The 27,261-nt window shown below is 42.6% G+C and overlaps 1 protein-coding gene across 4 annotated transcripts in view; it reads right to left on the bottom strand.

The window, feature by feature from the left end:
- Window positions 1–27,261, bottom strand: part of DOCK5 (dedicator of cytokinesis 5) — a 243,927-nt gene that overhangs the window by 38,031 nt on the left and 178,635 nt on the right. For all 4 annotated transcript variants that reach the window (XR_002915986.3, XM_024250911.3, XM_024250913.3 and 1 more), the window contains 12 exons: window positions 25,410–25,504; window positions 23,854–23,932; window positions 21,596–21,696; window positions 20,317–20,375; window positions 19,877–20,031; window positions 18,957–19,042; window positions 15,874–16,033; window positions 14,925–14,965; window positions 13,929–14,019; window positions 11,172–11,291; window positions 8,203–8,292; window positions 5,843–5,947 (listed from right to left, as the gene is read on the bottom strand). Coding sequence is in view for 3 of the 4 variants with exons in the window: in XM_024250911.3 (XP_024106679.3) it covers window positions 5,843–5,947; window positions 8,203–8,292; window positions 11,172–11,291; window positions 13,929–14,019; window positions 14,925–14,965; window positions 15,874–16,033; window positions 18,957–19,042; window positions 19,877–20,031; window positions 20,317–20,375; window positions 21,596–21,696; window positions 23,854–23,932; window positions 25,410–25,504 (1,182 nt within the window). In the remaining variant the exon portion in view is untranslated. The remainder of the gene's footprint in view (window positions 1–5,842; window positions 5,948–8,202; window positions 8,293–11,171; window positions 11,292–13,928; window positions 14,020–14,924; window positions 14,966–15,873; window positions 16,034–18,956; window positions 19,043–19,876; window positions 20,032–20,316; window positions 20,376–21,595; window positions 21,697–23,853; window positions 23,933–25,409; window positions 25,505–27,261) is intronic.

Here is a 27,261-nt window from a genome sequence, read left to right as displayed (position 1 = left end):
ACCGTCATATCTTACAAGAGCTGCGGTTTACTGGAGAAGTTAAATCACAGGCGTAAAAAATACTTAGCCTAGTGCTTCTTCCAGTGTGAACCAAGGACTATGGCCAGTCTGCAAACAGTCTGGACCCATCTGCAAGGAAATAAGGAACTTGTGCCCTCATTTAAATCAATGACATCACCAGGCATGCTGATATTGTCATAGCAAGACATTCTTAAGGAAGGAAGGAAGGAAGTGCATTAATTTACATTGAGGTATAAACTCCTAATCGATCTCATCACGATCCAGTAACAGTTTGTGGACCAGCACTTAAACAGCACTGCCTAAAAGAATGAGGAGAAACAATGTGTCTTCTGGCACAGAAACAGAGTGACAGAGAACAGAAGCAATGTACCACAGTCCCCAGCCAATCCTGAAAGTCTAATAGAAAATCACTGCATTAAATACTATTTTCTCCACTCTAGACTGTAAATATAATCTCTTTAATCATTTTTTTTTCCCAAAGAGATTTCCTAGGCCCCAGGCATGGCAGTAATTTGTCTCACAGGTGTGGTTGCCTGGGCAAGTGCAAACATAGCCATGTTTGAAATGAGCAGTTTGCATTGGTAGTCCACACATGATTCATTTTTAACCAACACTTGGGCCCAGGTTGTCTTGTAAAATGTCTTTGAAAATCACTTGTCCATTCATATAAAAAATATGTATTGTGCAAACAGAAGATCAGCTGGACAACAGGAATACAATGGTGATCTTGCTCTCACAGAACTTACCTTCTAGAGGAGAGAATAAAAAACAAGCAAGTAAATAAATAAGTAAACATGATAGTGTAAGCACCGTGAAGGCAATTACACTTTCCAGGCAAACACTGAATGAAGGGAGTAAAAACTACTGGATCTTTTGGAATACATGATAAAACTTTTCCAAGCTAGGAAAAGTCTATGGAACTCAAGCCTGTTGAAATTCCATCATTCAGACGAAACAATGGTGGGCAAAGGATCAGAGTGTAATACAACGCTAGTTGTATGATGCAGACAATAACTGTAAAAGGAATCAGAGAAGCAGGTCAGGAAGAATTAGCTCGACTGGAAAGAGAAGGCTTCAAGGAAGACACGGGCCTTAGATGGGCATAGACAGATGAACGGGATAAGGAAGCATAAAGAGAAGGGGTGCAAAGGACCAGGCGGGTATGCGGAAAGGGTCAGGCCCAGGGGTGGAAAGTACAGAATTCTGGGAGAAGAAATGAGCTTGGACTGGAAGAATGAGCCAGAAAATGAATGGTCTCTCATGGCGGGCGAAGGTTTCAAAGACTGGGAACGTTCACTGGAGGTTCTGGAAGGCGGGAGACGCATGATGAAAGAAGCAGTGTAGACAATGGAAGACAACAGTGGCATCTATGCCCAACTGAACGCTCACAGGCTGGACTGAGCAGAAGAGGGAAAAGTAACAGCAGGAGAGAGAGAAGTAACAGCATTCAGTGTTTGCCTCTTTGGTGTCAGGAGAAGGGCAAGGCAGACAGGGGAGTCAACGCTGATTCAAAGATCACTGGTCTTGAGCCTGGGCAACACAGTGAGACCCCATATCTAAGAAAAAATAAAAACATTAGCTGGGCGTGGTGGTGTGCACCTGTAATCCCACCTCCTCAGGAGGCCGAGGCAGGAGGATTGCCTGAGCCTGGGAGGTCAAGGCTGCAGGGAGCTGTGATTACACCACTGCATTTCAGCCTGGAAGACAGAGCGAGAACCTGTCTCTTTAAAAAAAAAAAAAGTCACTGGTCTTGGAGTAGGAAGAACAGTGGTACCCCTGACAGAAACAAATGAGATCTCATTGGGTTGGAAGGAGAGGATGATGTAATTTTAAATATTCTGAATTCAGGGAAATATCCCATAGAAGAGAATGGCACTGAGGTTATATCACTCCTGAGGATTTTATATTCTACAGTACGCCTTTGAGGTATGTTAACATCTCTAAACTACTTTACAGTTTATAAAGCACTCCTGTATGCTATTAACTTAATTCTCAAAACTTTCTTGTGATGCAGGCATTATTTTTCTGAATTACGGATCAGAAAACCAAAACTCAGTGATTACGTGATTTCACCAAAATTGCACACTCGCTCAGCACGTGATTTAGACTAGAATGCTTTCGACTTGAAAGTCTGGTGTTCTTGATTTCACAGAATCACTGCTGTCTCTGAGGTCACATTTCTGATTTCATGTGACACACAGGCATATGTAACGGCTATGGCAGGGGTTGTTCTTTTATGTTGACCTGGATTAAAGCTGAGCTAACACTAGACCCTGATGCATTTAGACCCTACACTCTATTTTCAATTTAATTTTATTTTTTGAGACAGGGTCTCACTGTCATCCAAGCTGGAGTGCAGTGGCTTGATCACAACTCACTGTCGCTTCTAATTCCAATCCTCAAGCAATCCTCCTGCCTCAGCTAATGGTTGACTTGTGCCTCTCGGATGTTCCAAATCTACCTCCCCTTGAGTACGTGCAAAACCAAACTTTTGCAAACACTTTAGAAAGCCCTGGGAGGCCCTCTGCTATCTGGTACCCACAGCCACCCGCCCCATTCTCCCACCTATACACCCTCTTGTACACACTACTCCAGCCTCATAGCTTTTGGACCTGCTATTCTCAAGGTCTGGGACCTTCGCTCATCCTCTTGATAGCTGCATGGCTTATTCTTTAACTTTTTTTCTGGTTTTTGCAAAAATGCCATTATCTTTCTGAAGTCTTTCTTGTTTCTCTATTTAAAATTGTAACTCCATCCCCAACACCTGCCTCTCTAGTCCCCTTCCCTAAGTCCTTTTCTCCATGATACTTACTGAGTAGCTACACTGTAGGAGGCAGTGTTCTAGGCCATCTCTCATACTAAATAGTTTATTGATTTATCTCATTTTTTGATCTCTCCAAGCTGGAACATAAGCTTGATAATTTCAAGATTTTGGTTTGTTTGACTCTGCTCCCATGCCTATATTAGAGCCAAGTATACGGTAGGAGTTTAATAAATATTTACTCAAGGAATAAATTCATTCTCTCCTCCACGACTCTGGCCTTTTCCGGTCCTGCTGTCCCAGTAAATGGTTCAACTACCCCCTCCAATGATGCAGGCCAGAAGCCCAGAAATCATTCTTGACAACTCTCGCTTCCTCACCCACACAGCCCATCAATCATCAGATGGCTGTGACCTCATCTCCACCACTCTAGTCTTTCCACTTCTCTCTAAAGCCACCACCCCCATGTCCCGAGTCTAGCCTGTCATCTCTTTTCTGAACATCTGCAACGGTCTCTTAGTGGTTTATCTGCAGCACCTCCCATCCATTCTCCATGGATGACCACGGAGACAAAAGCCAGATGATCTTTCCAACACGAAAAGTCTGCAGCAGCTCCCACTGCTCTCAGGATGCAGAAAGAACACCCCAGGAAACCCCAAGGCTGTGCAGGCTCTTCCAGGGCTCCCCGCCTCCCCGCCTCCCCGCCTCCCCGCTGGCACCCCAGCTGTCTCTGTGCCTGCTGCACTGGCCTTTCCTTTCAAGGCACTGCCCTGCTCTTGCCTGCTGCTTCCTCTGCCTGCAATACTTATTCCTACCCCCTATACCTGCTCCACTCCCAGCTTACCTTTCAGGTTGCAGCTGAAACAGAGGATCCCTGGAAAGTCTTTCCTGATTTTTTAAATTTTATTTTGAGATGGAGTCTGGCTCTGTCACCCAGGCTGGAGTGCAGTGGCACCATCTCAGCTCATTGCAACCTCTGCCTCCCGGGCTCAAGTGATTGTCCTACCTCAGCCTCCCAAGTAGCTGGGATTACAGGTGTGAGCCACTGTGCCAGGCCCCTGATTCTGTTTTTTGTTTTTTTTTTATTAAGACATAGGCTGGGTGCGGTGGCTCATGCCTGTAATTCCAAAACTTTGGGAGGCCGAGGCAGGGGGATCAACTGAGGTCAGGAGTTCGAGATCAGCCTGGCCAATATGGTGAAACCCCATCTCTACTGAAATACAAAAATTAGCTGGGCCTGGTCGTGCACACCTGTAATCCCTGCTACTTGGGAGGCTGAGGCACGAGAATTGCTTGAACCCAGAAGACGGAGGTTACAGTGAGCCGAGATTCCACCACTGCACTTCATCCTGGGTGACAGAGCAAGACACTGTCTCAAAAAAATAAATAAATAAATAAAATAAATAAATAATAATATTAAGACATAATCTACATACAGTAAAACAGACCCCTTTTAGTGTAAAATTCTGTGAGTTTTGACAAACATAACCAGGACCACAATCAAGATACAGAACAGTTTCACTGCCACCAAAAACTTCCCCAGGGCCTTCTGCAGCCAACCCACCCCTGACCAGCAACCACTGATCTATTTTCTGTCCTGATAGGAAGCGTTGCCTTGGCAAGAATTTCATGTAAATAAAACCACAGAGTATGCAGCCTTTTAAGTCTAACTTCTTTTACCTAGCAAGATGCATGTGAGAATCATGCCTGCAGTTGTGTGTACCAGGAGCTGACTGCCTTTGGCTGCTGCAGTATTCTGTTGTGTGGATACACTGAAGTTTGTTTATCCCATCACCAGTTCAGGGACACGTGGATTGGATCCTGTCTTTGGTGACTATGATTAAAGCTGCTATAAATATTCCTGTACATTTTTTTGTAAAAGGGTAAGTTTCTATTTCACTTGGGTAAATATTTCCTGGTTACAGATTCTTATAGCACAGGGTATCTTTCTTGGTTACAGTTTATTTATTTATTTATTTATTTATTTATTTTTGAGATGGAGTCTCGCTGTCACCTAGGATGGAGTGCAGTGGTGTGATCTCAGCTCAATGCAACCTCCACCTCCTGGGTTCAAGCAATTCCCCTGCCTCAGCCTCCTGAGTAGCTGAGATTAGAGGCATGCACCACCATGCCCAGCTAATTTTCGTACTTTTAGTAGGGACAGCGTTTCAGCATGTTGGCCACACTGGTCTCGAACCCCTGACCTCAAGTGATGCCTCAGCCTCCCAAAGTGCTGGGATTACAGGCATGAGCCACTGCATCCGACATGCAGATTAAATTTTACATTCATGTGTGATTAAAATCTCCCCTCATGAGTTTAGGTTGTAAAATCCATGAGGGTAGGGACTATGTTTGACTGTAATCAGCAAGATCTTTCTAATGCCTTCTCTATGCCTGGCACAGAGTAGATGCTCAATAAATATTTACTGACTGAATGAATAAACTGTCTCATTAGGCACTGTTAGGAATGTAAATTGCTTGCTTTATCACTTGTTTTAAAATTAGGAGAAAGTAGATGGATAATAAATGTTTAAGCAAAGCTCAGCTCTAAAAGAAACTTTTCGTAAGAGATAAGAATTTTTGTTTATTAAACTATAAATTGAATATCACATTATAGACAATTTTGAGATGGCAGAAAAATACCATCCTTGTCATTATTATTATAATAAAATGTTTTATTTTGGGAGACTTGCAGTCTGGTTCTTGGGATACCTACTTTCAAATTAGCTCTGGCTAGAAACACAGTAAACAACGAAATACATCAGTCCACACTTTTCCCTGGCGTGACCCGTAGCAGCTGACCAGTGCGGGGGATGGTTCTGTTTTTCCCTTTTTCACCGCACCTGGGAAAAGTCATTTCACAAAAGACCTGTCAGAACACCAGGGGTGTCCGGGGGTGTGGGGTGAAGAGGCCGGCCGCTCAGGAAGTGGTTTCCCTCCCCTACTTCCCACAGTGAGAACACGGGTCGGCAGCTGCTAACACACTGTTGCCCATCTGGAAAAGAAATGAGTCTCTTCCCTCCTCCTAATGGCCTGGGAGACCACCATCAGGTTTCTTACCCGTAGGAAAGAAGGAAAGCCCTGTCCATAGTATCCAACAGCAAAATATTCAGGCTGAGGCCTCATTGCCTTAATGATGTTCTCATAAAACGAGGCCCTTTTTTTCTGGAAAACAAAACAAGACATTCCAAGGGGAGGTTATAAGTACACAGTTGGGGGAAAAAAAAAGTCAGACTTTGTTTTGTTGTTTCCCATGTAACCCAGAGCAATGAAAGGTTTTTGGAAAACACCCTATGGGCAGAAAAGGGTTATCCTGTTCTCGGATCACAGGTTTTGGACCTGGGCTCCATGAATGGACGTTGGAGGGCTGTGACTCCCTGAGGGTGTATGCTGAAGTGTGTGCACGTTGGAATTCTTCTGCGTAACGGGGCAGTGCACAACTTTCAGCAGTTTCTCAAAGTGGGCTCAGGAACTATAAAAGGTTAAAAAGTGCATTCTGAGATTCACAGAAGGCGGCTGCACTTAACCAGACACCCATGGGAGAAGATAAAGAACCTTCCAAGGCCAGGCGCAGTGGCTCACGCCTATAATCCTTGCACATTGGGAGGCAGAGGTGGGAGGATTGCTGAGGCTAGGAGTTTGAGACCAGCCTGGGCAACATAGTGAGACTCCATCTCTACAAAAAATTAAAAAATTAGCCAGCAGCTGAGGCAGGAAGATGTCTTGAGCCCAGGAGTTCAGGGTTGCAGTAAACTATGACTGCACCACTGCACTGCAGCCTGGGTGACAGAGTGAGACCCTGTTTTGAAAAAGTAATAATAAAATAAAGAACATTTTTAAAAAGAAGGACTGTGTAGTTCATGCAGGTGATTTGGATGAAAGTGTCTGGTAAATTATAAGTGCCCAGAAGGTGGTGGTGATGTTCTGTTTTTCAGTATCTGCTACCACCTCTATCTTTAATTCTTCACAAGATGAGGGGCTTTCCAGCTTTGGCTCACAAGGTCGGCATTAAAGAAAGCAAAATAGCCAGCCAGACGTGGACAACTTTGAGCAATGACCTGAACCCCCTCCCCCACAATAGTTAGCATGCCATTACTCTTCTATCTAGGTGATGGTCTCGTCAAAATACTATTTTCTTAGACCGATATGTAACATGTTACATTACCAATACTTCAGCTCAGTTCAGTTGATGAAAAATTTTTTTTTTTTTTTTTGAGACAGGGTCTCATTCTGTTGCCCAGGCTGGAGTGCAGTAGCATGATTACAGTTCACTGCAGCCTTGACCTCCCAGGCTCAGGTGATCCTCCCACTTCAGCCTCCCAAAAGTAGCTGGGACTAGAGGAAGGTGCCACCACACCCAGCTAATTTTTTATATTTTTTGTAGAAATGGTGTCTTACTGTGTTGCTCAGACTCGTCTGGAAGTCCTAGGCTCAAGCGATCCATCTGCCTTGGCCTCCCAAAGTTCTGAGATTACAGGTATGAGCCACCGCGCCCAGCCCAGTTGATGAAATTAATAAGTGAGTTTTTTGCATGTGAAGCCAGGGGCTGGTAATAGTACACCGGTAAACTTTTTACGAAGTGATCTCGACACCCAGCTCCTCAAATAAATGATCATTTCATGACTATGGGTAACCTGATCTTTTCTAACTCCTCTACTAAAAATTATTAAATTTAATATTATGGTTGCCTACCATTGGGTATTCAGAATGGTGGCTGCCTACCATGGAGCATTCAGAATGGTGGCTGCCTTCTATTGGGCATTCAGAAGAGTGGCTGTCTACCACTGGGCATTTGGAATGGTGGCTGCCTTCCATTGGGCATTCAGAATGGTGGCTGACTACCGCTGGGGCATTTAGAATGGTGGCTGCCTTCCACTGGGCATTCGGAATGGCTGCTGCCTCCACTGGGCATTTGGAATGGTGCTGCCTCCACTGGGCATTCGGAATGGTGGCTGCCTCCACTGGGCATTTGGAATGGTGGCCGCCTCCACTGAGCTTTCAGAATGGTGGCTGCCTAACACTGGGCACTCATTTTTGTTTTGCTTTATTGATGGCTGGGAATATGGAGGGTCCACAGAAAGAAAAATGTCTTCAGGAAGAATGAGAGAGCTGCAGACGGAGATCCTGAGGGATGTGGAAAGCGAGTCACTATTATCTGAAACTCGACATTCCACCACACTGTTGGAGACAACCCCACTCCACTTCCAGAGATGTCCTGAACCTTCTCTGAAGGATACTTGGCAGAAATATTGATCAGAGCCTTTGGACTACATCTTTTTTCATTCTCATTTCAAGCAAAGTTGACTTTTCCATTGTAAAAAAACACCATTCATCCTGACTTTCAACTTACAGAAACATTTTCATGAGCGTTAATTTTAGCAACCCTGTCAGAGGCCTAACATATTTTGACCCAGACTCACCAGGAGGTTGCCAAGGCCCTCGTAGTCAAATACTTTGCTTTCGTAAGTCTCAGCCAACTCTTTGCTCAGCTTGATGGCCTTCTCCCACATCTTCAGAAAAAGGAAAGTAGGGTTAAAAGTGGAGAACAAGGCAGTCATTGATTCAGTGGCAAAAGCCAATGGCGAGTCACTGGGAATGAGCAAGTAGTCTGAGGGATTGAGTTTCAGTAGATATTCCTCATTCGCTTTATCCCTTAGATCAGTGAAACCTTCATTTCCTGACATCATAAAGACAGTGTATATTGGCAGCTTTGCCAGGGGCGTCTTCTGTAGTTCTGTTTGCAAGGACATTAAGAATAAGTACCATGTGTCACCCAAAAAAGCAATACTGCATTTAACAGGTAAAGCACCTACAGCGCTTGAAAGTAGAGAGAGGAAGTTCTGCCAGCCTAGGTTCGGAGAGCATGCGAGTCTGGTTGGAGGGGGAAGGGAAGCTTCTGTAGGACTTTGGTTCTGAAATGTGTGTGTGTGTGTGCGTGTACAGGTGTGTGTATGGGTGTGTGTGTGTGTAGGTGTAGTGATGTTGTTTGTGGAGATGGAAAAAGGCTAACAGTACTGTTCTGTGGTGTTGTAGGAAGTCAGGGACCCCGAATGGAGGGACCGGCTGGAGCTGTGGCAGAGGAACATAAATTGTGAAGATTTCATGGACATTTATCAGTTCCAAAATAATACTTTTATAATTTCTTACGACTGTCTTACTTTAATCTCTTAATCCTGTTATCTTTGTAAGCTGAGGATGTACGTCACCTCAGGACCACTATGATAATTGTGTTAACTGTACAAATTGATTGTAAAACATGTGTGTTCGAACAATATGAAATCAGTGCACCTTGAAAAAGAACAGAATAACAGCGATTTTTTGGGAACAAGGGAAGACAACCATAAAGTCTGACTGCCTGCGGGGTCGGGCAAAAAGAGCCATATTTTTCTTCTTGCAGAGAGCCTATAAACAGACGTGCAAGTAGGAGAGATATCACTAAATTCTTTTCCTAGCAAGGAATATTAATATTAAGACCCTGGGAAAGGAATGCATTCCTGGGGCGAGGTCTATAAATGGCCACTCTGGGAATGTCTGTCCTATGCAGTTGAGATAAGGAAGAATAAACAGTCTCCTGCGGTACCCTCAGGTTTACTAGGGTTGGAAAATTCCACTCTGGTAAATTTTTGGTCAGACTGGTTCTCTACTCTCAAGCCTTGTTTTCTGTTAAGATGTTTATCAAGACAATACGTGCACCGCTGAACATAGACCCTTATCAGGAGTTTCTGCCTTTTGCCCTTTGTCCTGTTTCCTCAGAAGCATGTGATCTTTGCTCTGCTTTTTGCCCCTTGAAGTATGTGACCTACTCCCTGTTGGTACAACCCCTCCCCTTTTGAAATCCTTAACAAAAACTTGCTGGTTTTGCGGCTCAGGTGGGCATCACGGTCCTACCGATATGTGATGTCACCCCCGAGAGCCCAGCCGTAAAATTCCTCTCTTTGTACTCTTTCTCTTTATTTCTCAGCCGGCCAACACTTGTGGAAAATAGAAAGAACCTACGTTGAAATATTGGGGGTGGGTTTCCCCAATAGTGTGGAATTTGGCAAACTGTATTTCCATGCAGGGCACTGATTTCCCTACTTAGTGGATGAGTTTTAGGAAATGCCTCCGAGCATGTATAACCATGTAAGTTACAGGCTAAAGCACGTCCTCAGTGTCTGAGGCTAGCAGCCCAGATTGAGCCTTCTAACCCCTTTGGTATTTCATAAGCTGTCTCTTAGACAGATACTATTCAACTTGCAGCATCGGGTCACCTCCTGCTTCATTCCTGCTCACAAGGTGCTATGTTCCATTGTTCCTGGCTTCTGAGGGAATGTGTGCAGAGCCCACAAGCCATTGTGAAACACTTCAAAATTAAATCTTTTAAAATCATTGTTTGCAAAATCTGTCCCCCTCTGAAATCTCAGAATTCAAGAATACACAAGGGAAGAATAAACAGTAGCTGTGAGTTATTGTTGTATATTAAATCATGTATCTGGTCTTGGTCCTGAGTTCCGGTTAATTTTCTTAGAATTTCTCAAATAATAAGAGTGTCTTTGTTATTCCTGGTGTCCTCACCCCAGGATCACACCCAGATCTATGCTAATGAGGTGACTCATGGTGGTCTCCTAGTCTCAGGATGGGGGCTGCCATGCCAGAAATACTAATCATGTGACTAGAAGGTTAGGGCTGTGAGCCATGTGATATCAGCCCAACCTCCAGGGACAAAAGGAAGGCTAAAGATCAAGTTCATTGTGTAGTTAATGATTCATTCAATCCTGCCTGTATAATGAAACCCCACAGTGGCTCATGCCTGTAATCTCGGCACTTTGGGAGGCCAATACAGGAGGTTCACTGGAGCCCAGGAGTTCTAGGTTCTAGACCAGCCTGGGCAACTGGTGAGATACCATATTTACCAAAAAAAAAAGAAACCCCAATAAAAACTCTGTACACCCATGGCTTGGGTGAGCTTCCTGATTGAGGAACACACTGATTTGCTGGGAAGGTGCCTCGAGTTCACAGGGGGAAGACACAGAAGCCCCATGCTTGAGATTCTCCCAGACTCTTCCCTATGGGTCCCTTCATTTGGCTGGCCCCAGTTTACATCCTTCCTGATGAAACTGGAATCGTAAAATATAGCACTTCACTGTGTTCTGTTGGTTGTTCTAGCAGACTATGAAAACTGAGGGGGCAGTGGAAGCCCCCCAGATGTATAGCCAGTTGCGCAGAACTGTGAATGGACTGGGGACCCCCAAATTTGCAGATGGCATCTGAAGTGGGGGCAGTCTCATTGGAGACGGTGCCCTGAACCTGGGTAGTCAGTGCTAACTCCAAGTGGTGAGCATCAGAATTGTACTGCAATACTGCGGTCATTTTCCTCTTTCCCCTAGTACAAAAACAATCCAATACTCACTTTGCCTTTGTCAAAATATGATATGATTTCTTGATACAGCTTCTCTTTAAGCTCTTGCTGGGTATAAACATAGTAACTGTCCCTCTGAAGCAAATGAGGCACACAGGGCTTGTCAGACCACTGAAAAGGAAGAAAAGCGACACACGGTTAATACAACAAATATTCAGCCCCCCAACATCAAGAAAATATTGTATATATATTTGACTCATTGATTTTGTATTTTAGATTATGTATTAAACACAAAAGTTACATATACACACATATACACATGCCAGCTCCAAAACAAGTATCATGCCAAATGGATGAGCACTCACAGCATCCCCCCAAAATGCCAGCGACAAAGCAAGGTCACTAACTGACATGACTATCGTTGTACTGGGGCATCAGTAACACAGTCAGATAAAAGGAACAAATTAGGAGTATAAAAATGAATAGGAAGAGGTAAAACTATCATGATTTGCAAACATGGTTGTATTCCTCACAATGCAAGGCAGTTGACTAAGAAACTGCGACACGCAATAAGAGAATTAAGTTACGCAGCAGGAAAAACAATATACTTGGAATAAAATTTATTTCAGATACATGGAGACTAAATATACAGAATAGAAGAATGGAACCAAACAAAAATAAGTCCAAAAAGAACATTTCTAAGAGTGAGCATTACAAGGAATATGCAAGACTTATATACAGAAAACTTTCACACGCCATTGAAGGGCACAAAAGTAGACTCGAACAAATGGAAAGTCATACCATGCTTTTGGATAAGAAAATTCTATTTCATTAACATGTAAATTCTCACTAAATTAAATTTTAAATTTCATCTTTCCAAAGTCCATATGGAAAAATAAACAAAAAGGAATAGGTAGGAAAACTCTGAAAAAGAAGAGCAATCAAGAGTAACTACCAGGTCATAAAACACACTATCAAGAATTAATAATTAATACAGTATGGTACTGGTACATGAACAGACAGAGACCCACATAAACGCATATACAATCTAGAAAGAGATTCCCTCCGCCCAAAATAAGAATTTAGTAATAAAGATGGGATCTTATACCAATAAGCCAAATGTGAACTATACTTAACAAAGAGCGTCTCTATTGAATAGCAATCTGGGGGGAAAAAGCTGCATTCATACCTCATGTCTTACACCAGGATAGGAGAATTTAACTTCCTGAGTTGCCCAAATGAAAAGACCTACAGTTACAGACACGGGATTTCTTTCTGATCATGCAATGGCAAAATCCACAGTCAACAAGCCTCACTTTCTAAGCTATCTACAGTAAGTTTTTTTTTTTTTCTTTTCTTTTTTTTTTTTTTTTTGAGACAGAGTCTTGCTCTATCACTCAGGCTGGAGTACAGTGGCGCCATCTCAGCATACTGCAAACCTCCGCCTTGCAGGTTCAAGAGACGTGCCTCAGCGTCCTGAGTAGCTGGGACTACAGGCATGTGGCACCACGCCTGCTAATTTTTTGTATTTTTAGTAGAGATGGGGTTTCACCATGTTAGCCAGGCTGGTCTCGAACTCCTGACCCCAAGTGATCTGCTGGCCTCAGCTTCCCAAAGAGCTGGGATTACAGGTGTGAGCCACCTCGCCTGGCCCATTATACAATAAGCTTTTTAATGCCCTAAACTTAAATATGAATTGTGAATTTCCTTTGGGAAATGGTGAGGGATAGGAATCCTGTTTTTAACTCATATGTTAGGACAATGCACATATATTACTTTAGTAACAAATATAAACCGTAAAAGAATATTAATAGCTGGGAACAAGACTAGAGGCAGAGACACCCAACAGGAGGCTGCTGTAGTGCTCAAGGTGTGACGTGCTTATGGGATGGACCAAGGTGGTAGCCAGGGAAATAAGGAAAAGTGGATTAGCCAGCGTGGTGGCTCATGCCTGTAATCCTAGTACTCTGGGAGGCTGAAGTGGGAGGATTGCTTGAGCCCAGGGGTTTGAGACCAGCCTGGGAAACATAGCAAGAGCTCATCTCTTTAAAAAAAAAAAAAGAAAAAGAAAAGTGGATAGGTTAGGGTCATGTTCCGAACAGAGGGGCCACATCTCTTGCTTGTGGAGAATGTGGGAGGTGGTGAGTAAAAGAGAGAAACTGAAGATGACTATGAGGTTGCCTGGGCAACTAAATGGATGGGAATGTTATTAGTAACATGGTAACAAAGTGAGGTAGGATGGGCTGGGGAGGAGCAAAGAGTGAGAAATAAAGGTTCCTTTTACTGCCTTGTTCAGTTTGAGCTGCATATTAGCCAATCGAAGTTTATATGTAAATCCAAAGTTAGAGGAGGTTCTCAGGGCTAGAAATAATTACTTGGGACTCATAACATTCAGATGTATTTATATCTAAGCTACAACATAAATTTATTTAGGGAGAGAATAAAAATAGAGTACTTCTATGGTACTATATTCACTTATAACTCATCTTTCTGCGGTTTTCTGCAGTTTTACACATTTTTTTATGTATTCATCAATGTGTGTTTTATTGCTTTAATTAGAGTCTCAATTACCAAAGGTTCATAAGTCATGCTCTGCTTTCTAAGGATTTTTAAATAAAAGATAACTGACATTTTCCCATACTTGATCTACAAATTAGCTGTGCCTATTTAGAAAGAATTAAAAAAACTTATATAAAAGGATATCCCTGGAATAAGGTTCTTTCCCATCAAAATTATGAAATATATAGAATTTAGTCTGAAAGGACACTGTACTCCACCCTGTTGAAACAAGCTCTCTGAGCCATTCACCTGCAGAAGCTCAGCGTGCAAGAGAAGCGTGTAGGCAGCTTCTGTGTAGTTCTCACAGTCTCGGTGCAAATCTCGAAGCTTGTACAGATATCTGGCAAGAAGGGGAGAAGGAAGCATTTTGTCACTCGAGAGTTTTGTAGGTTTTTTAGTTTTGTTTTGAGACAGGGTCTTGCTGTGTTGCCCAGGCTGGAGTGTGCAGTGCTCTGATCACAGCTCACTGCAGCCTTGAGCTCCAGGGCTCAAGTGATCCACCCACCTCAGCCTCCTGAGTGGCTGGCATGTGCCACCAGGCCCAGCTAATTTTCGTATCTTTTGTAGAGACAGGGTTTCACCATGCTGCCCAGGCTCGAGAGTTGATCTAGTGTGCAGCTCATTCCATAACCAGACCCCAGCCTGCTTCCCTGCCTGACCCCCTTCCCCACTACTGTACAGGAGCAATTCCTTCCTCTTGAGCCAAGAAGTCGGATCTTCCCCATTTCTTCAATACATTGTGAACCTCCTGCCTCCGTGTTTCTCTGACTCCACCTAGACTAGTTTCTCTTCTTTCTTTAAGGCAGTGGTGTTTAATGTTTTTAAATACTAGGTCTTGGACCCCTCTGGGAAGCTAATGAAAGCTATGGAATCTCTCCCCAAGAACATGCATATTGGTTATGTACAAGTTTGTTTCATGTTCAGGGATTCGCAGACTTCAAGCTAAGACTCTTGGGTGGGTTTTCCTGCCTCTTCCTGTACAGCCTCTCCTGCCCACCCAGGCCAGAAGTTGTCTATCCTTCCCCTGATCCCTGACATGACCTCACATAGGCACTCCTTCTTGTCATACTTATTCATGTATCTGTTTAAAGAGTTTGTCGGTTCAGGGTGAATGGAGCATATCATGTACTTTTAGGGGTCTCTCAAAGCAGCAAACATGGTATTGGGCATAGTATTTGTTTACTGAAGAAATCAATCACAAAGTCATGGAATAAATAGCAGAAGCAAGAATTTCCTTCAGCTTACCTTATGTATATGTCCTCTCTCTTCTTTTCTTTATAAAAGTTCTGCCGGGAAAAAAAAAGGATCACAGAATCCCAACATAAATCAAGAGTTATTGACGAGCTCGCCACAAAAATAGCCAAACCACTATTGTTGCTTTTCAACAGTTTCACTTTTCCAAAGAGTTCACTGTTTCCCTTTAACAAATATCCCCATAAGAAAAGGGGATATTCATCCTCAGGATGCAAAGGCACAAGAATGATATAATGGACTTTGGGAACTCAACGGGGAAGGTTATAGGAGGGTGAGGGATAAACATTTTGGGTACAGTACTCGGGTGACAGGTGCTCTAAAATCTCAAAAATCACCACTAAAGAAATAACTTATCCAGCCAGGCGCGGTGACTCACGCCTGTAATCCCGGCACTTTGGGAGGCTGAGGCAGGTAGATCATGAGGTTAGGAGATCGAGACCATCCTGGCCAACATGGTGAAACTCCATCTCTACTAAAAATACAAAAATTAGCTAGGCATCATGGTGCGTGCCTGTAATCCCAGCTACTTGGGAGGCTGAGGCAGGAGAATTGCTTGAACCCGGGAGGCGGAGGTTGCGGTGAACCGAGATCGCACCACTGCACTCCAGCCTGGCAACAGAGCGAGACTCCATCTCAAAAAAAAATAATAATAAATAAACCACCCAAAAACTTATCCATGTAACCAGAAACCACTTGTACCCCCAAAGCTACTGAAATAAAAATTAAAACAATCAAAAACACACCAAATTTATCCTCAGGGTCTGTGGCTGCTGATACCTGTGAGCTGAGCCAGCCATTCCAATTAGACTTAGGAAGACACCGGCTCCACAAAGGTGCCCCAGGGCGCCTCTGTGTTTGTGGGATCTACCTAGAGCTGAGCTGTAGGGTGCAGGGGCAGCCTGACAGTGCCCTCCCATCACCCCGGGGGCATGTCACATACCAGCACGTTCACAGTGCAGCTCATACGGTTCTCCTTGCTCTCATCTTGCATGATGATGGTTCTATAGTCCAGCAGGTTCTCTAAGAGGCTGCTGACCAGGAGGGCGAAGACCTCCCCAGAGCTGGAGAGGTATTTGTGTTTCCGGCAATGTTCTAGGAGCCTGGAGGGGCGGAGGGAGAGACAAAAGCCCAGGTTCCATGCTGTCATTCCAGCAGCACTGACCAGCACTGACCAGGGTCTCAGCAGCAGTTGGGGCAGGATTTGATTACACAGAATGTCAATGTTAGATATTAAGTGACACAGTTAAGCCGACACACACGTCTCATGCAACACCTTCCTATCCTGTGACCTTCACTTATGCTGCGCTTCTCTGTGGACTCGAGTTCCAGTTTTCTTTAGGACTCAGCTCAAGTCCCACCATCACTTAGAATCCAAGCCCACAATATCCTTTTTTCAATGTCTGTTTTTGTTTGTGTTTTATTCAGTCAACAAACCCTTGCTCAAAAGGTTCCTGTGTGCTCTGTGAGGACTCTAATCAGTTGTATGAGACCATTTTTCCTATGTCTCTATTCTCCCTAAGACCTGGCACTCAGGGCATCCTCTGAACATTCTGGAGTGCCTCATATGGATGCCCAGCCTAGAGGAACCTGGGAACCTAGTACACCTCCTGCAGTGCGGCTCTTTAGATAAAAGTGTTAGCTTCAGATAAAAATGCAGAGTTGTAAACAAGCAAACTGAGGCTAAACTTTCAGTCTAAATCCTGTCCCTTTGGACCCACATAGAGCCAAGTTCTGGGGCTTATTAGATTAGAAAATTAAAAGAAAACATGGGAAAAGAGGGAGAGGGAAAGAGAAAGAAATGGGTCCAAAACATTAATCCAGATTTAGGGTTATTCTTGGGCACTGGAGACTTATGTATCCATATTTTTTCTAAGTTAGTGATCTAGGAAAAATGAAGAAAACAAAGTAAGATCCTTATGTAAAAAAAAAAAAAATCAGCTGTAGGATTAAAAAAAGTAGCATATCATCTGTAAATATTGTGTGTATATGTGCATAACTTCATTTAATTCCATATAAGATCAGAATTGCAAAAGATATAAACTGAGAGGTTTGAAGCTCAAATGGAGAGACTTAATGGAAACAAGATTAAAAAGACCAACAAAAGGTCTTGTCACTATTAAAAACAAAATAAGAAAGGCTTCTAGTCCTTTAAAATACAGACTATTCATCAATTCAATTCCTTTTTTTTTTTTTTTTTTTTTTGAGACGGAGTCTTGCTCTGTTGCCAAGGCTGGAGTTCAGTGGCGCAATCTCAGCTCACTGCAACCTCCGCCTCCCAGGTTCAAGTGATTCTCCTGCCTCAGCCTCCCAAGTAGCTGGAACTACAGGCATCCATCACAGTGGCTCACTCTGGGAGGCTGAGGTGGGTGGATCATGAGGTCAAGAGATGGAGACCATCCTGGCCAACATGGTGAAACCCCATCTCTACTAAAAATACAATTCAATTCCATTTCTAAGTATTCAGAGTGCTGGTTCCTTAGAGAATCTTCAAAAAAGAATACAGTTGGGAGCCCTGTCCTCAAACACAGACTCTCGTCCCCAAAACTCCCACAAACAGGTGAACAACTAAGTGACCGAGGCAAGCACTCAGTTGGAAATGCAGTTGGTCAACACTAGAAAAGTTCAGGAAACATGAGAAAGCAATGGTCTAGAGTAGTTACAACCTGAATGAAGGGTAGGCCTGTAAAAATAATAATAATAATAATAGTAGGCCAGACGTGGTGGCTCATGCCTATAATCCCAGCCCATTAGGAAACCGAGGCTGGAGGATTGCCTGAGGCCAAGAGTTCTAGACAAGCCTGGGCAACATAGCAAGACTCCGTCTCTACAAAAATAAAAATGAAAACCAGCTGGGCATGGTGATGCACGCCTACAGTCCTAGCTACTAGGGAGGCTGAAGTCGGAGGATCACTTAAAGCAAAATTTTGAGACCAGCCTTGGCAACGTGGCAAGACCCCATTTCTACACAAATAAAGATAAGAAACAGCTGGGCATGGCGACATATGCCTGTAGTCCAAGTACTTGGGAGTCTGAGGCGGGAGGATTGCTTGAGCCCAGAAGTTCAAGGCTTTAGTGAGCTATCATTGCACCACTGCACTCCAGCCTGGGCAACAGAGAGAGACCTTATCTCTTAAAAACAAACACCAAAAACAAATTGTAATAATAACAACCATGAACACTAGAGCAGCCAATATTTATTAGTCATAAACTCTGCAACAGATGCTATGTTAGCACATCATCTCCTGTAATCCTCATAATGGTATCAAAAAATAGATGCTATTCTTGGAGAGGGAAAAAAAATGAAGTGTTGGATAAGCAGAATCACTGGACTAAAGCCAGTGACTTAATACTTGGTGAAAACAGGGTTTGAAGTTCAGTCTCTCACTGAGGCCAACACCTATTTGTTTTTAATCACTTTCCCACTCTTCATCACTCCACATGTACCAAGGAGGATGATGAGGGCAAAAGGGTTATAGGTGAGTGTGGTGGTGGGGGCAGAGGGGACAGTGGTGATAATGGGAGCCCAGAGAGAGGTACAGATGTGTTGAATGGGGTGGATGACAGGGCAGGAAAAAGACCAACATGGCTGGAGACAGAACTGCTTTGGTTTTATGTCCTTTATGGGGCATAAGGTATTTTTTACATACACAGCAGACCTTGAAATATTTTTTTCCTTTAAATTGTTGCTTTGCGGTTATAATTAGAAGTGCTAACACTTTTGTTGAAGTTCAAAAATTTAAACACTGGGCAAAATGCCACCGCTCTGTGCACCTCCTCCTTGCCTCCAACTGCTGTGTTCTCTAGGGCCAGGCTGGCCAGGAAAATACCAGCACTTGACTCCCACCAGATAAACAATGTCAGCCGTGGACAGTATACACCCCATAACCATACTGAAGACCACAATGGGGGTGGTCCTAGTGACTCTAAGACTACTCAATTGCTCCACTGGTGCAACAGGACCCCTGTATTTCTCTATTACTAAATGACACCACTGACTTAAGGTTTTGTTCCTGAAATACTCACAGTTTTTCCAGAAGAACCTTGTATTGTTCGTCTCCTCTGCCCCCTTCTACCTCCTGGTCCAGCTTTGTGATCAGCTCGTTCTCAAACTGAAAGTAGGGGCAGAATTTCACAGGAAAATGTTGCATCCTTAGAAGAAGACATGGCCAACCTTTCTAGATTTGGCCAACCCATTCACTGAGTTGTGAACTGTTTCCAGCACAGACAGGGAGGATCACAGAGGGTCACTCATAAACTGTGCACCAAGGCCCTATCAAAATGTTCTAACAAAGTCTCATGTTACTTTGTCCTTTGCATTACGTTTGATTAAAAAAATATTATTATCCAAAACATTGCTTTCTGTTACAACTATGCATATAAAAATAGAATAATAATTCTTGTTTTTCTATTTTACTTCAGTTTCATGTCTAAGTCTCTGCAGTGAGATTGCTTTTGCAGAGGTCCATAGATGCAAAATCATCCTTTCAATATTAATACACTTTGTAGATAAGAAAACAGAGGCACAGAGAAGACATACCAGGAAAACGACATTCTCAAAGCTATAGAGTAATGGATTAGAACTTAATCCACTGCATTACTTTCAGCCGTACTATAATAGATAGGTTTTTAAATTCAATTCACTACATTATTCTCTAGGCTATACTGAAACAGCCAGGATTAAAATGCATGAAGTTAACTTCCTTTAATTTTCTACAGACAGGTGTTGCCTTAGGAAAGACATGCAGCAAAAAGATCTTTTCCAGGCTCTGGGTTGCACTGTCTGACTCTATCTCTAATTGCTTTACAAAATGAAATGTAAAGTGAACTTTCAGATCAACACGGACTTGCATTATTTAGGTTACTGTTTCTCTATATAGAAAGAAATGAGTTATGATTTGACTATATGTCCATTTACTAATATTACGCGGTCTGCCACTTCTTACCATATGGAAATTGCCATTTCCACTGAAATTGAACTCACACTGCATCATATCAAAGAAAATGGGGATTGTGGCTTTCCGGAGCTCTACTTCAGGGGTCAGAGTGACCTCCAGAATGGGACCTACCATGGATGGGATGAATTTGATTTTGTGGGGACCTGAAATGAAAGTGAATGAAGATATTAAAAAATTATTTCACTGAAAGTAAAGTGTTACAATCTTCCTCCACCAGGCCCATAAGAAAAGAAAAGGTTAAATCAACTCAATTCAGAAGTGAGTGACTCAGATTCTGATAACATGAAACCCACAAATCAACTTTCACTTCCAGACACACAGACAAATACATCTCAGGGTTAGCTGCATTAAAATAAAAAAAAGACTTCATTGTGGGATGCTTATCACTCAGAGGTTGTGATCAGGCCTGTTCAAGGCTAGACACTCACCCAGGTTATACCACATGTCCCGGATTCTAAAGCCGATTTCCTTTCTCATGTCCCCATATCTAGGAAGAAGATCATAAACCAGAAGGAGGATTTGCAGTAGAAATGAATTGCATAAAAACAGTAAGAAGGAAAGTAAAAACAGTCTGTGTCCCTCTTGGTCACTCTTAAGGCCCAACCTTAAGAGATGAGGTTCATACCTAAACAAGCCCCCAAAAGGAATGAGGCGCACAGAGGCCGGGGGACCTTGACAGCACAAAAAGCCAAATGGAAACGCTGAAAAATAACTGAGAAGATGAGATTAACAAACTCACTTCAGAGAGAAGAGTGAGGCACAGACAAAGCCAAACAAAACACGGCAAACACTGATGAACAGGAAAGTGAATGAAGTATGACCATACAGTACTGTGACTGATGTCTAATAGGCAGACTAAATACTTATATACTTTACAGATGGATATTGGGGTAATATACACCCATTCCAGTGTGTTCTTCAAAGTATTCACACTGGAAGGCTCTACACCATGCACTCTCAATGGGAGTGATACTGCCCACAAAGGGATAAAAATTGGTCCTTGGGAGCAAAAAATACTTTGCTGTTTTTATATATATAGGCAATTTTTGAGGGAGGAACCAGAAGTAGAGGGACACTAAATAATTTTCCTAAATATCGCAGATGTCCCAACAAGGGGAACACAACTAAAATTTCAAAGTCTTCAAATAATACATTCCTCAATTTATTTTTTAACGACAGTCTTTGGATTTCCAGTCTCTCAATGAAACGAAATGCTTCCCTAAATCTCTTATCACGTCTGCATATAATTCCATTTTGAATTCCAGACCAGGAATCTGGAGGGCATTTTAATGCAATGTTTGAGATCTGGCTTTCTCTGCTGAAACGGCAGGGAGGTAGAGCAACTGTGCTGAAGGAGTGTGCTTTGTGAAGCGCTATGAGTGAGGAGGTACTATGCCTGCAATTTGAGGAAGCTGCCAGCAGAGGCGCAGCTCTTCTTGGGGATGGGCATACTGACAGCCAAAGTCCGTCTCCAGGTACAGATTTGATAAAAAGCATGGGATGACTGATGGGAAGATGGTTGGGCCTTAAGAAAAGAGAGCTGAACCTGGGTGAATGTGAGGTCTATTAAGTAATTAGTTGAAGACTTACCCCACTGACAATATGGGTAGCCACTAAATAGTAATTTCCGTGATACCTAAAATATTGCTCTCAATATAAACAAATGGAGAAGCCCCTGCCCGATCTTAACTTTAAAAGGACACTTACTTTTTAACAATTTTGTTGCGCTTGGCTTGTGAGAAGGTTTCAAGCTGAAGGGACTCATGGGTGAGAAATGCTACTGCCAAATGGAAGTAATTGTTCCAGAGCTGTTCAAAATTAATTGTGTGGGTAAAAGGAAATGTAAAATAACATTAATAAGGGCCATAATAAAACAATGTCACATGGCAAAAAGTCATTAACCAGGGATTAATGAAAGAACAAAATACAATCTACATTCTTCTTAGGTTTTGATTATTCAATCCTAAAAGTTTTGAGACTTAATGTTAAGCTTTTTAAAAAAATTTAAGCTATTATATTTTTCTTTACTCCTGGGATAAAGGAAAACTGCTGCCAAGAAGTGTATCTATTTATAGTATGTACTTTGGCACTATGTTTCAAAAGCCCTACAAGTTTGCAAAACTTTTGAATTAGTAAATACTTTTAGGACTTTATCCTGATGAAATAACCATGAATTTTGTTGTTGTTGTTTGATCCAGAGTCTCACTCTGTCGCCCAGGCTAGAGTACAGTGGTGCGATCTCGGCTCACTGCAACCTCCGCCTCCCGGGTTCAAGCGTCCTGCCTCATCCCGCCGAGTATCTGGGATTACAGGCACCCACTACCACGCCTGGCTAGTTTTTGCATTTTTAGGAGAGATGGAGTTTCGCCATGTTGGCCAGGCTGGTCTTAAACTCTTGACCTCAGGTGATCTGCCCGCCTTGGCCTCCCAAAGTGCTGAGACTATAGGCGTGAGCCACCATGCCCAGCCAACCACAAATATTTTTAAACATTTAAAGCAAGGAAGGCCATCACAGTGTTATTTAATATAATAGAAAATGGAAACAATCTAAATGTTCGTAAGAAGAATTTGGTTAAATACATCATGGACCAGTCATAGAACAGATGATATTCAGCCATTAAAAACAGGAAAATATTCAACATTATTGAAAAGATCACAGATCATTGAAAAAGGAAAATAGATTGACAGAGTACCAAAGAACTGCACAGCTCAATTCCATTTTGGCAAATATACATACACATACATACAATATATATTAATCTATATGTGTATGCATCTCTGTGTGTGTATGTGTGTATACTTTCCTCTACTTATGAGTTTCAACTTTTAAAGTTCTGAGGCAGGAAAACAGGGCCTGGAGGCAGAGCACTGAAGGCCAATTCACATTGACTTCCTAGAACTGAATCAAAAGGAAAACCCCACCTCTCCACACCCAAGTAACAAAAGGATCAGAGGCTACCCCTTTGCACTGTGTGGCAGATGAAAAATTGAAAGTACCTCTGATTGGTTCCCTCCCACAACTGGTGGGAGGGTCAGACTGGTCACAGGCTACTCCTTCATTTACATAGGGTGTAACCAAGTAACCAATGGGAAAACTTCTAGAGGGTATTTAAACGCCAGAAAATTCTGTAACCAGCGCTCTTGAGCCGCTTGCTTGAGCCCGCTCCCACTCTGTGGAGTGTACTTCCATTTCAATAAATCTGGCTTTTATTGCTTCATTCTTTCATTGCTTTGTTTGTGCATTTTGTTCAAAACGTCAAGAACTTGGACAATCTGTAGTCAAGGACCTCCACTGATAACAGTTCCACAGATACACGCAAAGACAAAGAACACAGAAAGCACACCACCCACAAAATGCAGAGTACTCTGGAAGGTAAGCTCCATGAGAGCAAGGAACTTATCTGCCTTCACCAGGGAAATGCCCCTACCAGGGCGCAAAATAGGGCCCTGTACATGTAAGTACTCTAACATTTGTTAAATGGATGAATGGATAAGTGAATGAATGAATGAATGAAGATAGAGCTAGTGGTCATCCATTTTGCAATTCCTCTGGACTTTCAACAAACTGTGCATAAGAACTGTTCTTTAGAACCAAACTCATTTGTAGGTAGGAGAGTTACCTGTGTGCTTATTTGTAGCCATGTGTGTCTATGTGCATTTGTGTAAATATACAAAGGGTCAACTCCAAATGTTTATAGCGACAAAGAGGACTATTTATATTTTTGATCTTCTACTATTACTCTTTAAGATTTTTTTTTTTTTACATATGTTACCTTTATAGAAAGAAGAAACCACCCCTATTTTGTTGTGTTTGGAGGACAGTATGACAGGCATATGTCACGCTATCATATGAAAACCTTTTTCATGTGAAAACAGTGAAATCTGAGGAGACATTTTCCAAATTCATATAGTTCTCTTGCCATAGCCAAGAATTCTAGAAGCAGGTAGGTGAGTCACATGCCTACCTGAAGTTCAAAGCTTGCCTGATCCATGAAGAATCTTGTGAGAACTTCAGCAAACTGATTTATAGCACGGAGAAAAACCCTGGGGAAGGAAAACACCAGATAAAGAAGGCAACTGTATGTCCTTTGAAACCTTTTCCCACCTATGTTAAAAACTAAACCAAACCAAACCTGAACTTGGCATCATAAGACCTCACAATCTAACAGTGTCCTTGCAGACCAACAGCACAACACCATCTGCAGACGGGGCACAGGAGCTCAGTTTACAGAACAAACAAGAAGAGCCACTCAGGGCCACATCCCAATTTAGGTAATTGAAGGCAGATCTGAGACTGCAAACTAGGACTCTTAAGCCTCAGAGGAGGGTAATATAGACTCTATTATGATGCTTCTGTTTAAGCTTAGGGTTTCTGGTGTAATTTTTTAAATCTAATCTGTACATAGCAGAGAAGGCTTCTTCTAATCAGGTGTTAGAGTAGAATTACTCAGAATTGGGTATCATGTAGAGTTGATAATAATGCTTACAATAATGGTTTATCTCATTAAACTCTAACACTCTTTTAATATAATATATATTCAGTTCATTTCACTTCTGTTCAACAAGTATTTGTTGTGGGCTAGCAATTGCAAGACACAGGCTCAGGTCTGTGTTGAAAGACACAGTTTCTGATCTTAAGAAATTTACAGCTTGGTCGGGGAAATTAACAAAATGTACATCTATTATCCAACATAGAATCTGAAAACAATTCTATAAGAAGGTTTGAATGGGGTATGGAAAATCAAAGGAAGAAGAGATGACATCCAGGTCAGAGAGGCTTCCTCTGGAGGTGACGCTTGAGAAGAACCTTATGGAATGGCTGGAACGCTGACAGCTGGAGGTTATGGGGAAGGCACTGCTGGCGGAAGACCGGTGTGAGGCAGAGCAGACCATGTGTTCAGGGACTGGGCAGAGGCCAGTTTGGTTGGAGTACAGGTAGCATACACAGGGAAGTGGCGGAAGCAACTAGTTAGTTTGATACTGTGTATCAAAAGCCCTATAATTTCACCAAACTTTTGAACTACTAAATTATTTTAGGAGTATATCCTGATAAAATAACCATGGATATTTTTAAATATGTAAAGCAACAAAAGCCATGACAGTGATATTTCACATTAATAGAAAATGGAAAGCATCTAAATGTTCATAAGAAGAATCTGGTTAAATACATCATGGACCAGTCATAGAACAGACACTAACAGGTGAGCCCTGAATATCAGGATGACACAGGCCATGTGGAGCCACAGAAAGGCGCAGTGAAGAGTTGAGGATGACAATTACCATGAGAGCACTGAAGAGATGACGCTAGAGAAGGGAGTAGAGAGCCCGAGGTGGAGCAAAGGCAATTACCCTGGGAAAATTAAGATCATGAGCACATAAATTAGGACCTCTGGAGCAGGAAGATCCTCACTTTACAGATGATGGATTTGAGGCAAAGGGATTTAAAGACATTTCCCAAAGTTCACACAGCAGCCTCAGGTATTCAGACAAATGCCTCAGGGCCAGCCATGGGCTGTCTCACCTGTTTTGAGTCATATTCATCACCATCCAATCTTTGGCATAGACATTCTTTCCAATCAGGTCCTTGAACATGATAAAAGTTTCCATGAGGAAGTCCTGCGGAGAACAGAGGAGTGGTTGGGGGAAAACTGGGTTACATTCATAGTCTTTATTCTGGCATGTACACAAGCAGAACCACAACCTCAGAACAGGATGTTCCTAGTCTCACAGTAACAGCCCATCTTTCAAGGGTTTTAGGAATAACAAAGCATTCTTACAGCTAGCTATGATGCAATTTGATTTTTATATTGTAGGACCCTATAAGGAAGATGAGGACAAAAAGAATCATCCACATTTTACAAATGGTACAACTGAGGCTGAGAAAAACTAAAGGACTCGCTTAAGGGCACAGAAAGTCGGAAGGAGGGTCGGGTGTAGTGGCTTATACCTGTAATTTCAGCACTTTGGGAGGCCAAGGTGGGCAGATCATGAAGGTCAGGAGTTCGACACCAGCCTGGCCAACATGGTGAAATCCCATCTCTACTAAAAATACAAAAATTTGCCCGGCGTGGTGGTGTATGCCTGTAGTCCCAGCTACTCGGGAGGCTGAGGCAGGGGAATCACTTGAACCCAGGAGGCAGAGGTTGCAGTGAGCCAAGATTGTGCCATTGCACTCCAGCCTGGGCAGCAGAGTGAGATTCCATCTCAAAACAAAACAAAACAAAAAAAAAGAAAAGAAGAAAGGAAAAAAAGAAAGTAGGAAGGAGAAGAGCTGGATGAGAACTTAGAGCTTTGGACCCCAAGTTTTCAACCCTTATCTGCCACAGGTTGTCAGAATGTATCTCATGCACTTAAACATAATTCACCAACAATTGTGGGGAAATTGATACTTTTAATAGATTTCAGTTCAATTCTCCTTTATTATGGTTAGAAAAGGACACAGTGATACACACAAGAAGCAGAATCACCATTCTTTCTGCGCCAGGGACATTATCATGTGCAGCCTAGAAGAAAGGTCCTAAACGGTCCTTCAAAATGGATTGTAACAGTGGCTGGTGATGACTAATAACTAATTACTTAAGCATACAGAGCTCTTCTGCTCCAAAGGGGGCTGTGAGCAAAAACTAATTCTGAAATAGAACAATCAGAGTTGAAATCAAAGCTAAAATGTTTTGAAGGCATTTTTATTAGTTAGCTAAATTTAGACCTTTTCCACTGGGATTCTTGAAAGTCCTGTCTAGTTTCTCTGGCACTAACCTACACAGTTCTGCCTAGACACAGTATGTGAGAGGCAGGAGTCCCAGGTCCTATTGCTAACCATATTTTTCCGAGATGCTGGTCAAGCTGGGTAACTTCCTATACTTTGGATGCTGAACGGCATGGGGAATGACTCTCTCTGGCCAGCCAGTGTGTGTGCAACTGTGGAATCTCCCCTGGTTTTACGGCAAGTTAGACATATCCACTCTCAGTTCTGAAATCCCAGACATAATTAATGAATTCAAATTCATCATATATTTTATTTACTTATTTATTTATTTATTTTGAGATGGAGTCTTGCTTTGTCGCCCAGGCTGGAGTGCAGTTGCACAATCTCAACTTACTGCAGCCTCCACCTCACGGGTTCAAGCGATTCTGCTGCCTCAGCCACCCCAGTAGCTGGGATTACAGGTGTCTGCCATCACTCCTGGCTAATTTTTTTTTGTATTTTTAGTAGAGATGGGGTTTCACCACGTGGGCCAGGCTGGTCTCGAACTCCTGACTTCCAGTGATCCACCGGCCTCGGCCTCCCAAAGTGCTGAGATTACAGGCATGAGTCACCACATCCGGCCTCATTATATATTTTAAGTGCTTCTACCAATTTATTAGCTATTCTG

This window comes from Pongo abelii, chromosome 7 (genome assembly GCF_028885655.2).
Source record: "Pongo abelii isolate AG06213 chromosome 7, NHGRI_mPonAbe1-v2.0_pri, whole genome shotgun sequence".
In the NCBI taxonomy this organism is placed as follows: Eukaryota; Metazoa; Chordata; class Mammalia; order Primates; family Hominidae; genus Pongo; species Pongo abelii.
Note: the sequence above shows the minus strand (reverse complement) of the source record. Positions and strands in the feature narration are given on the sequence as shown.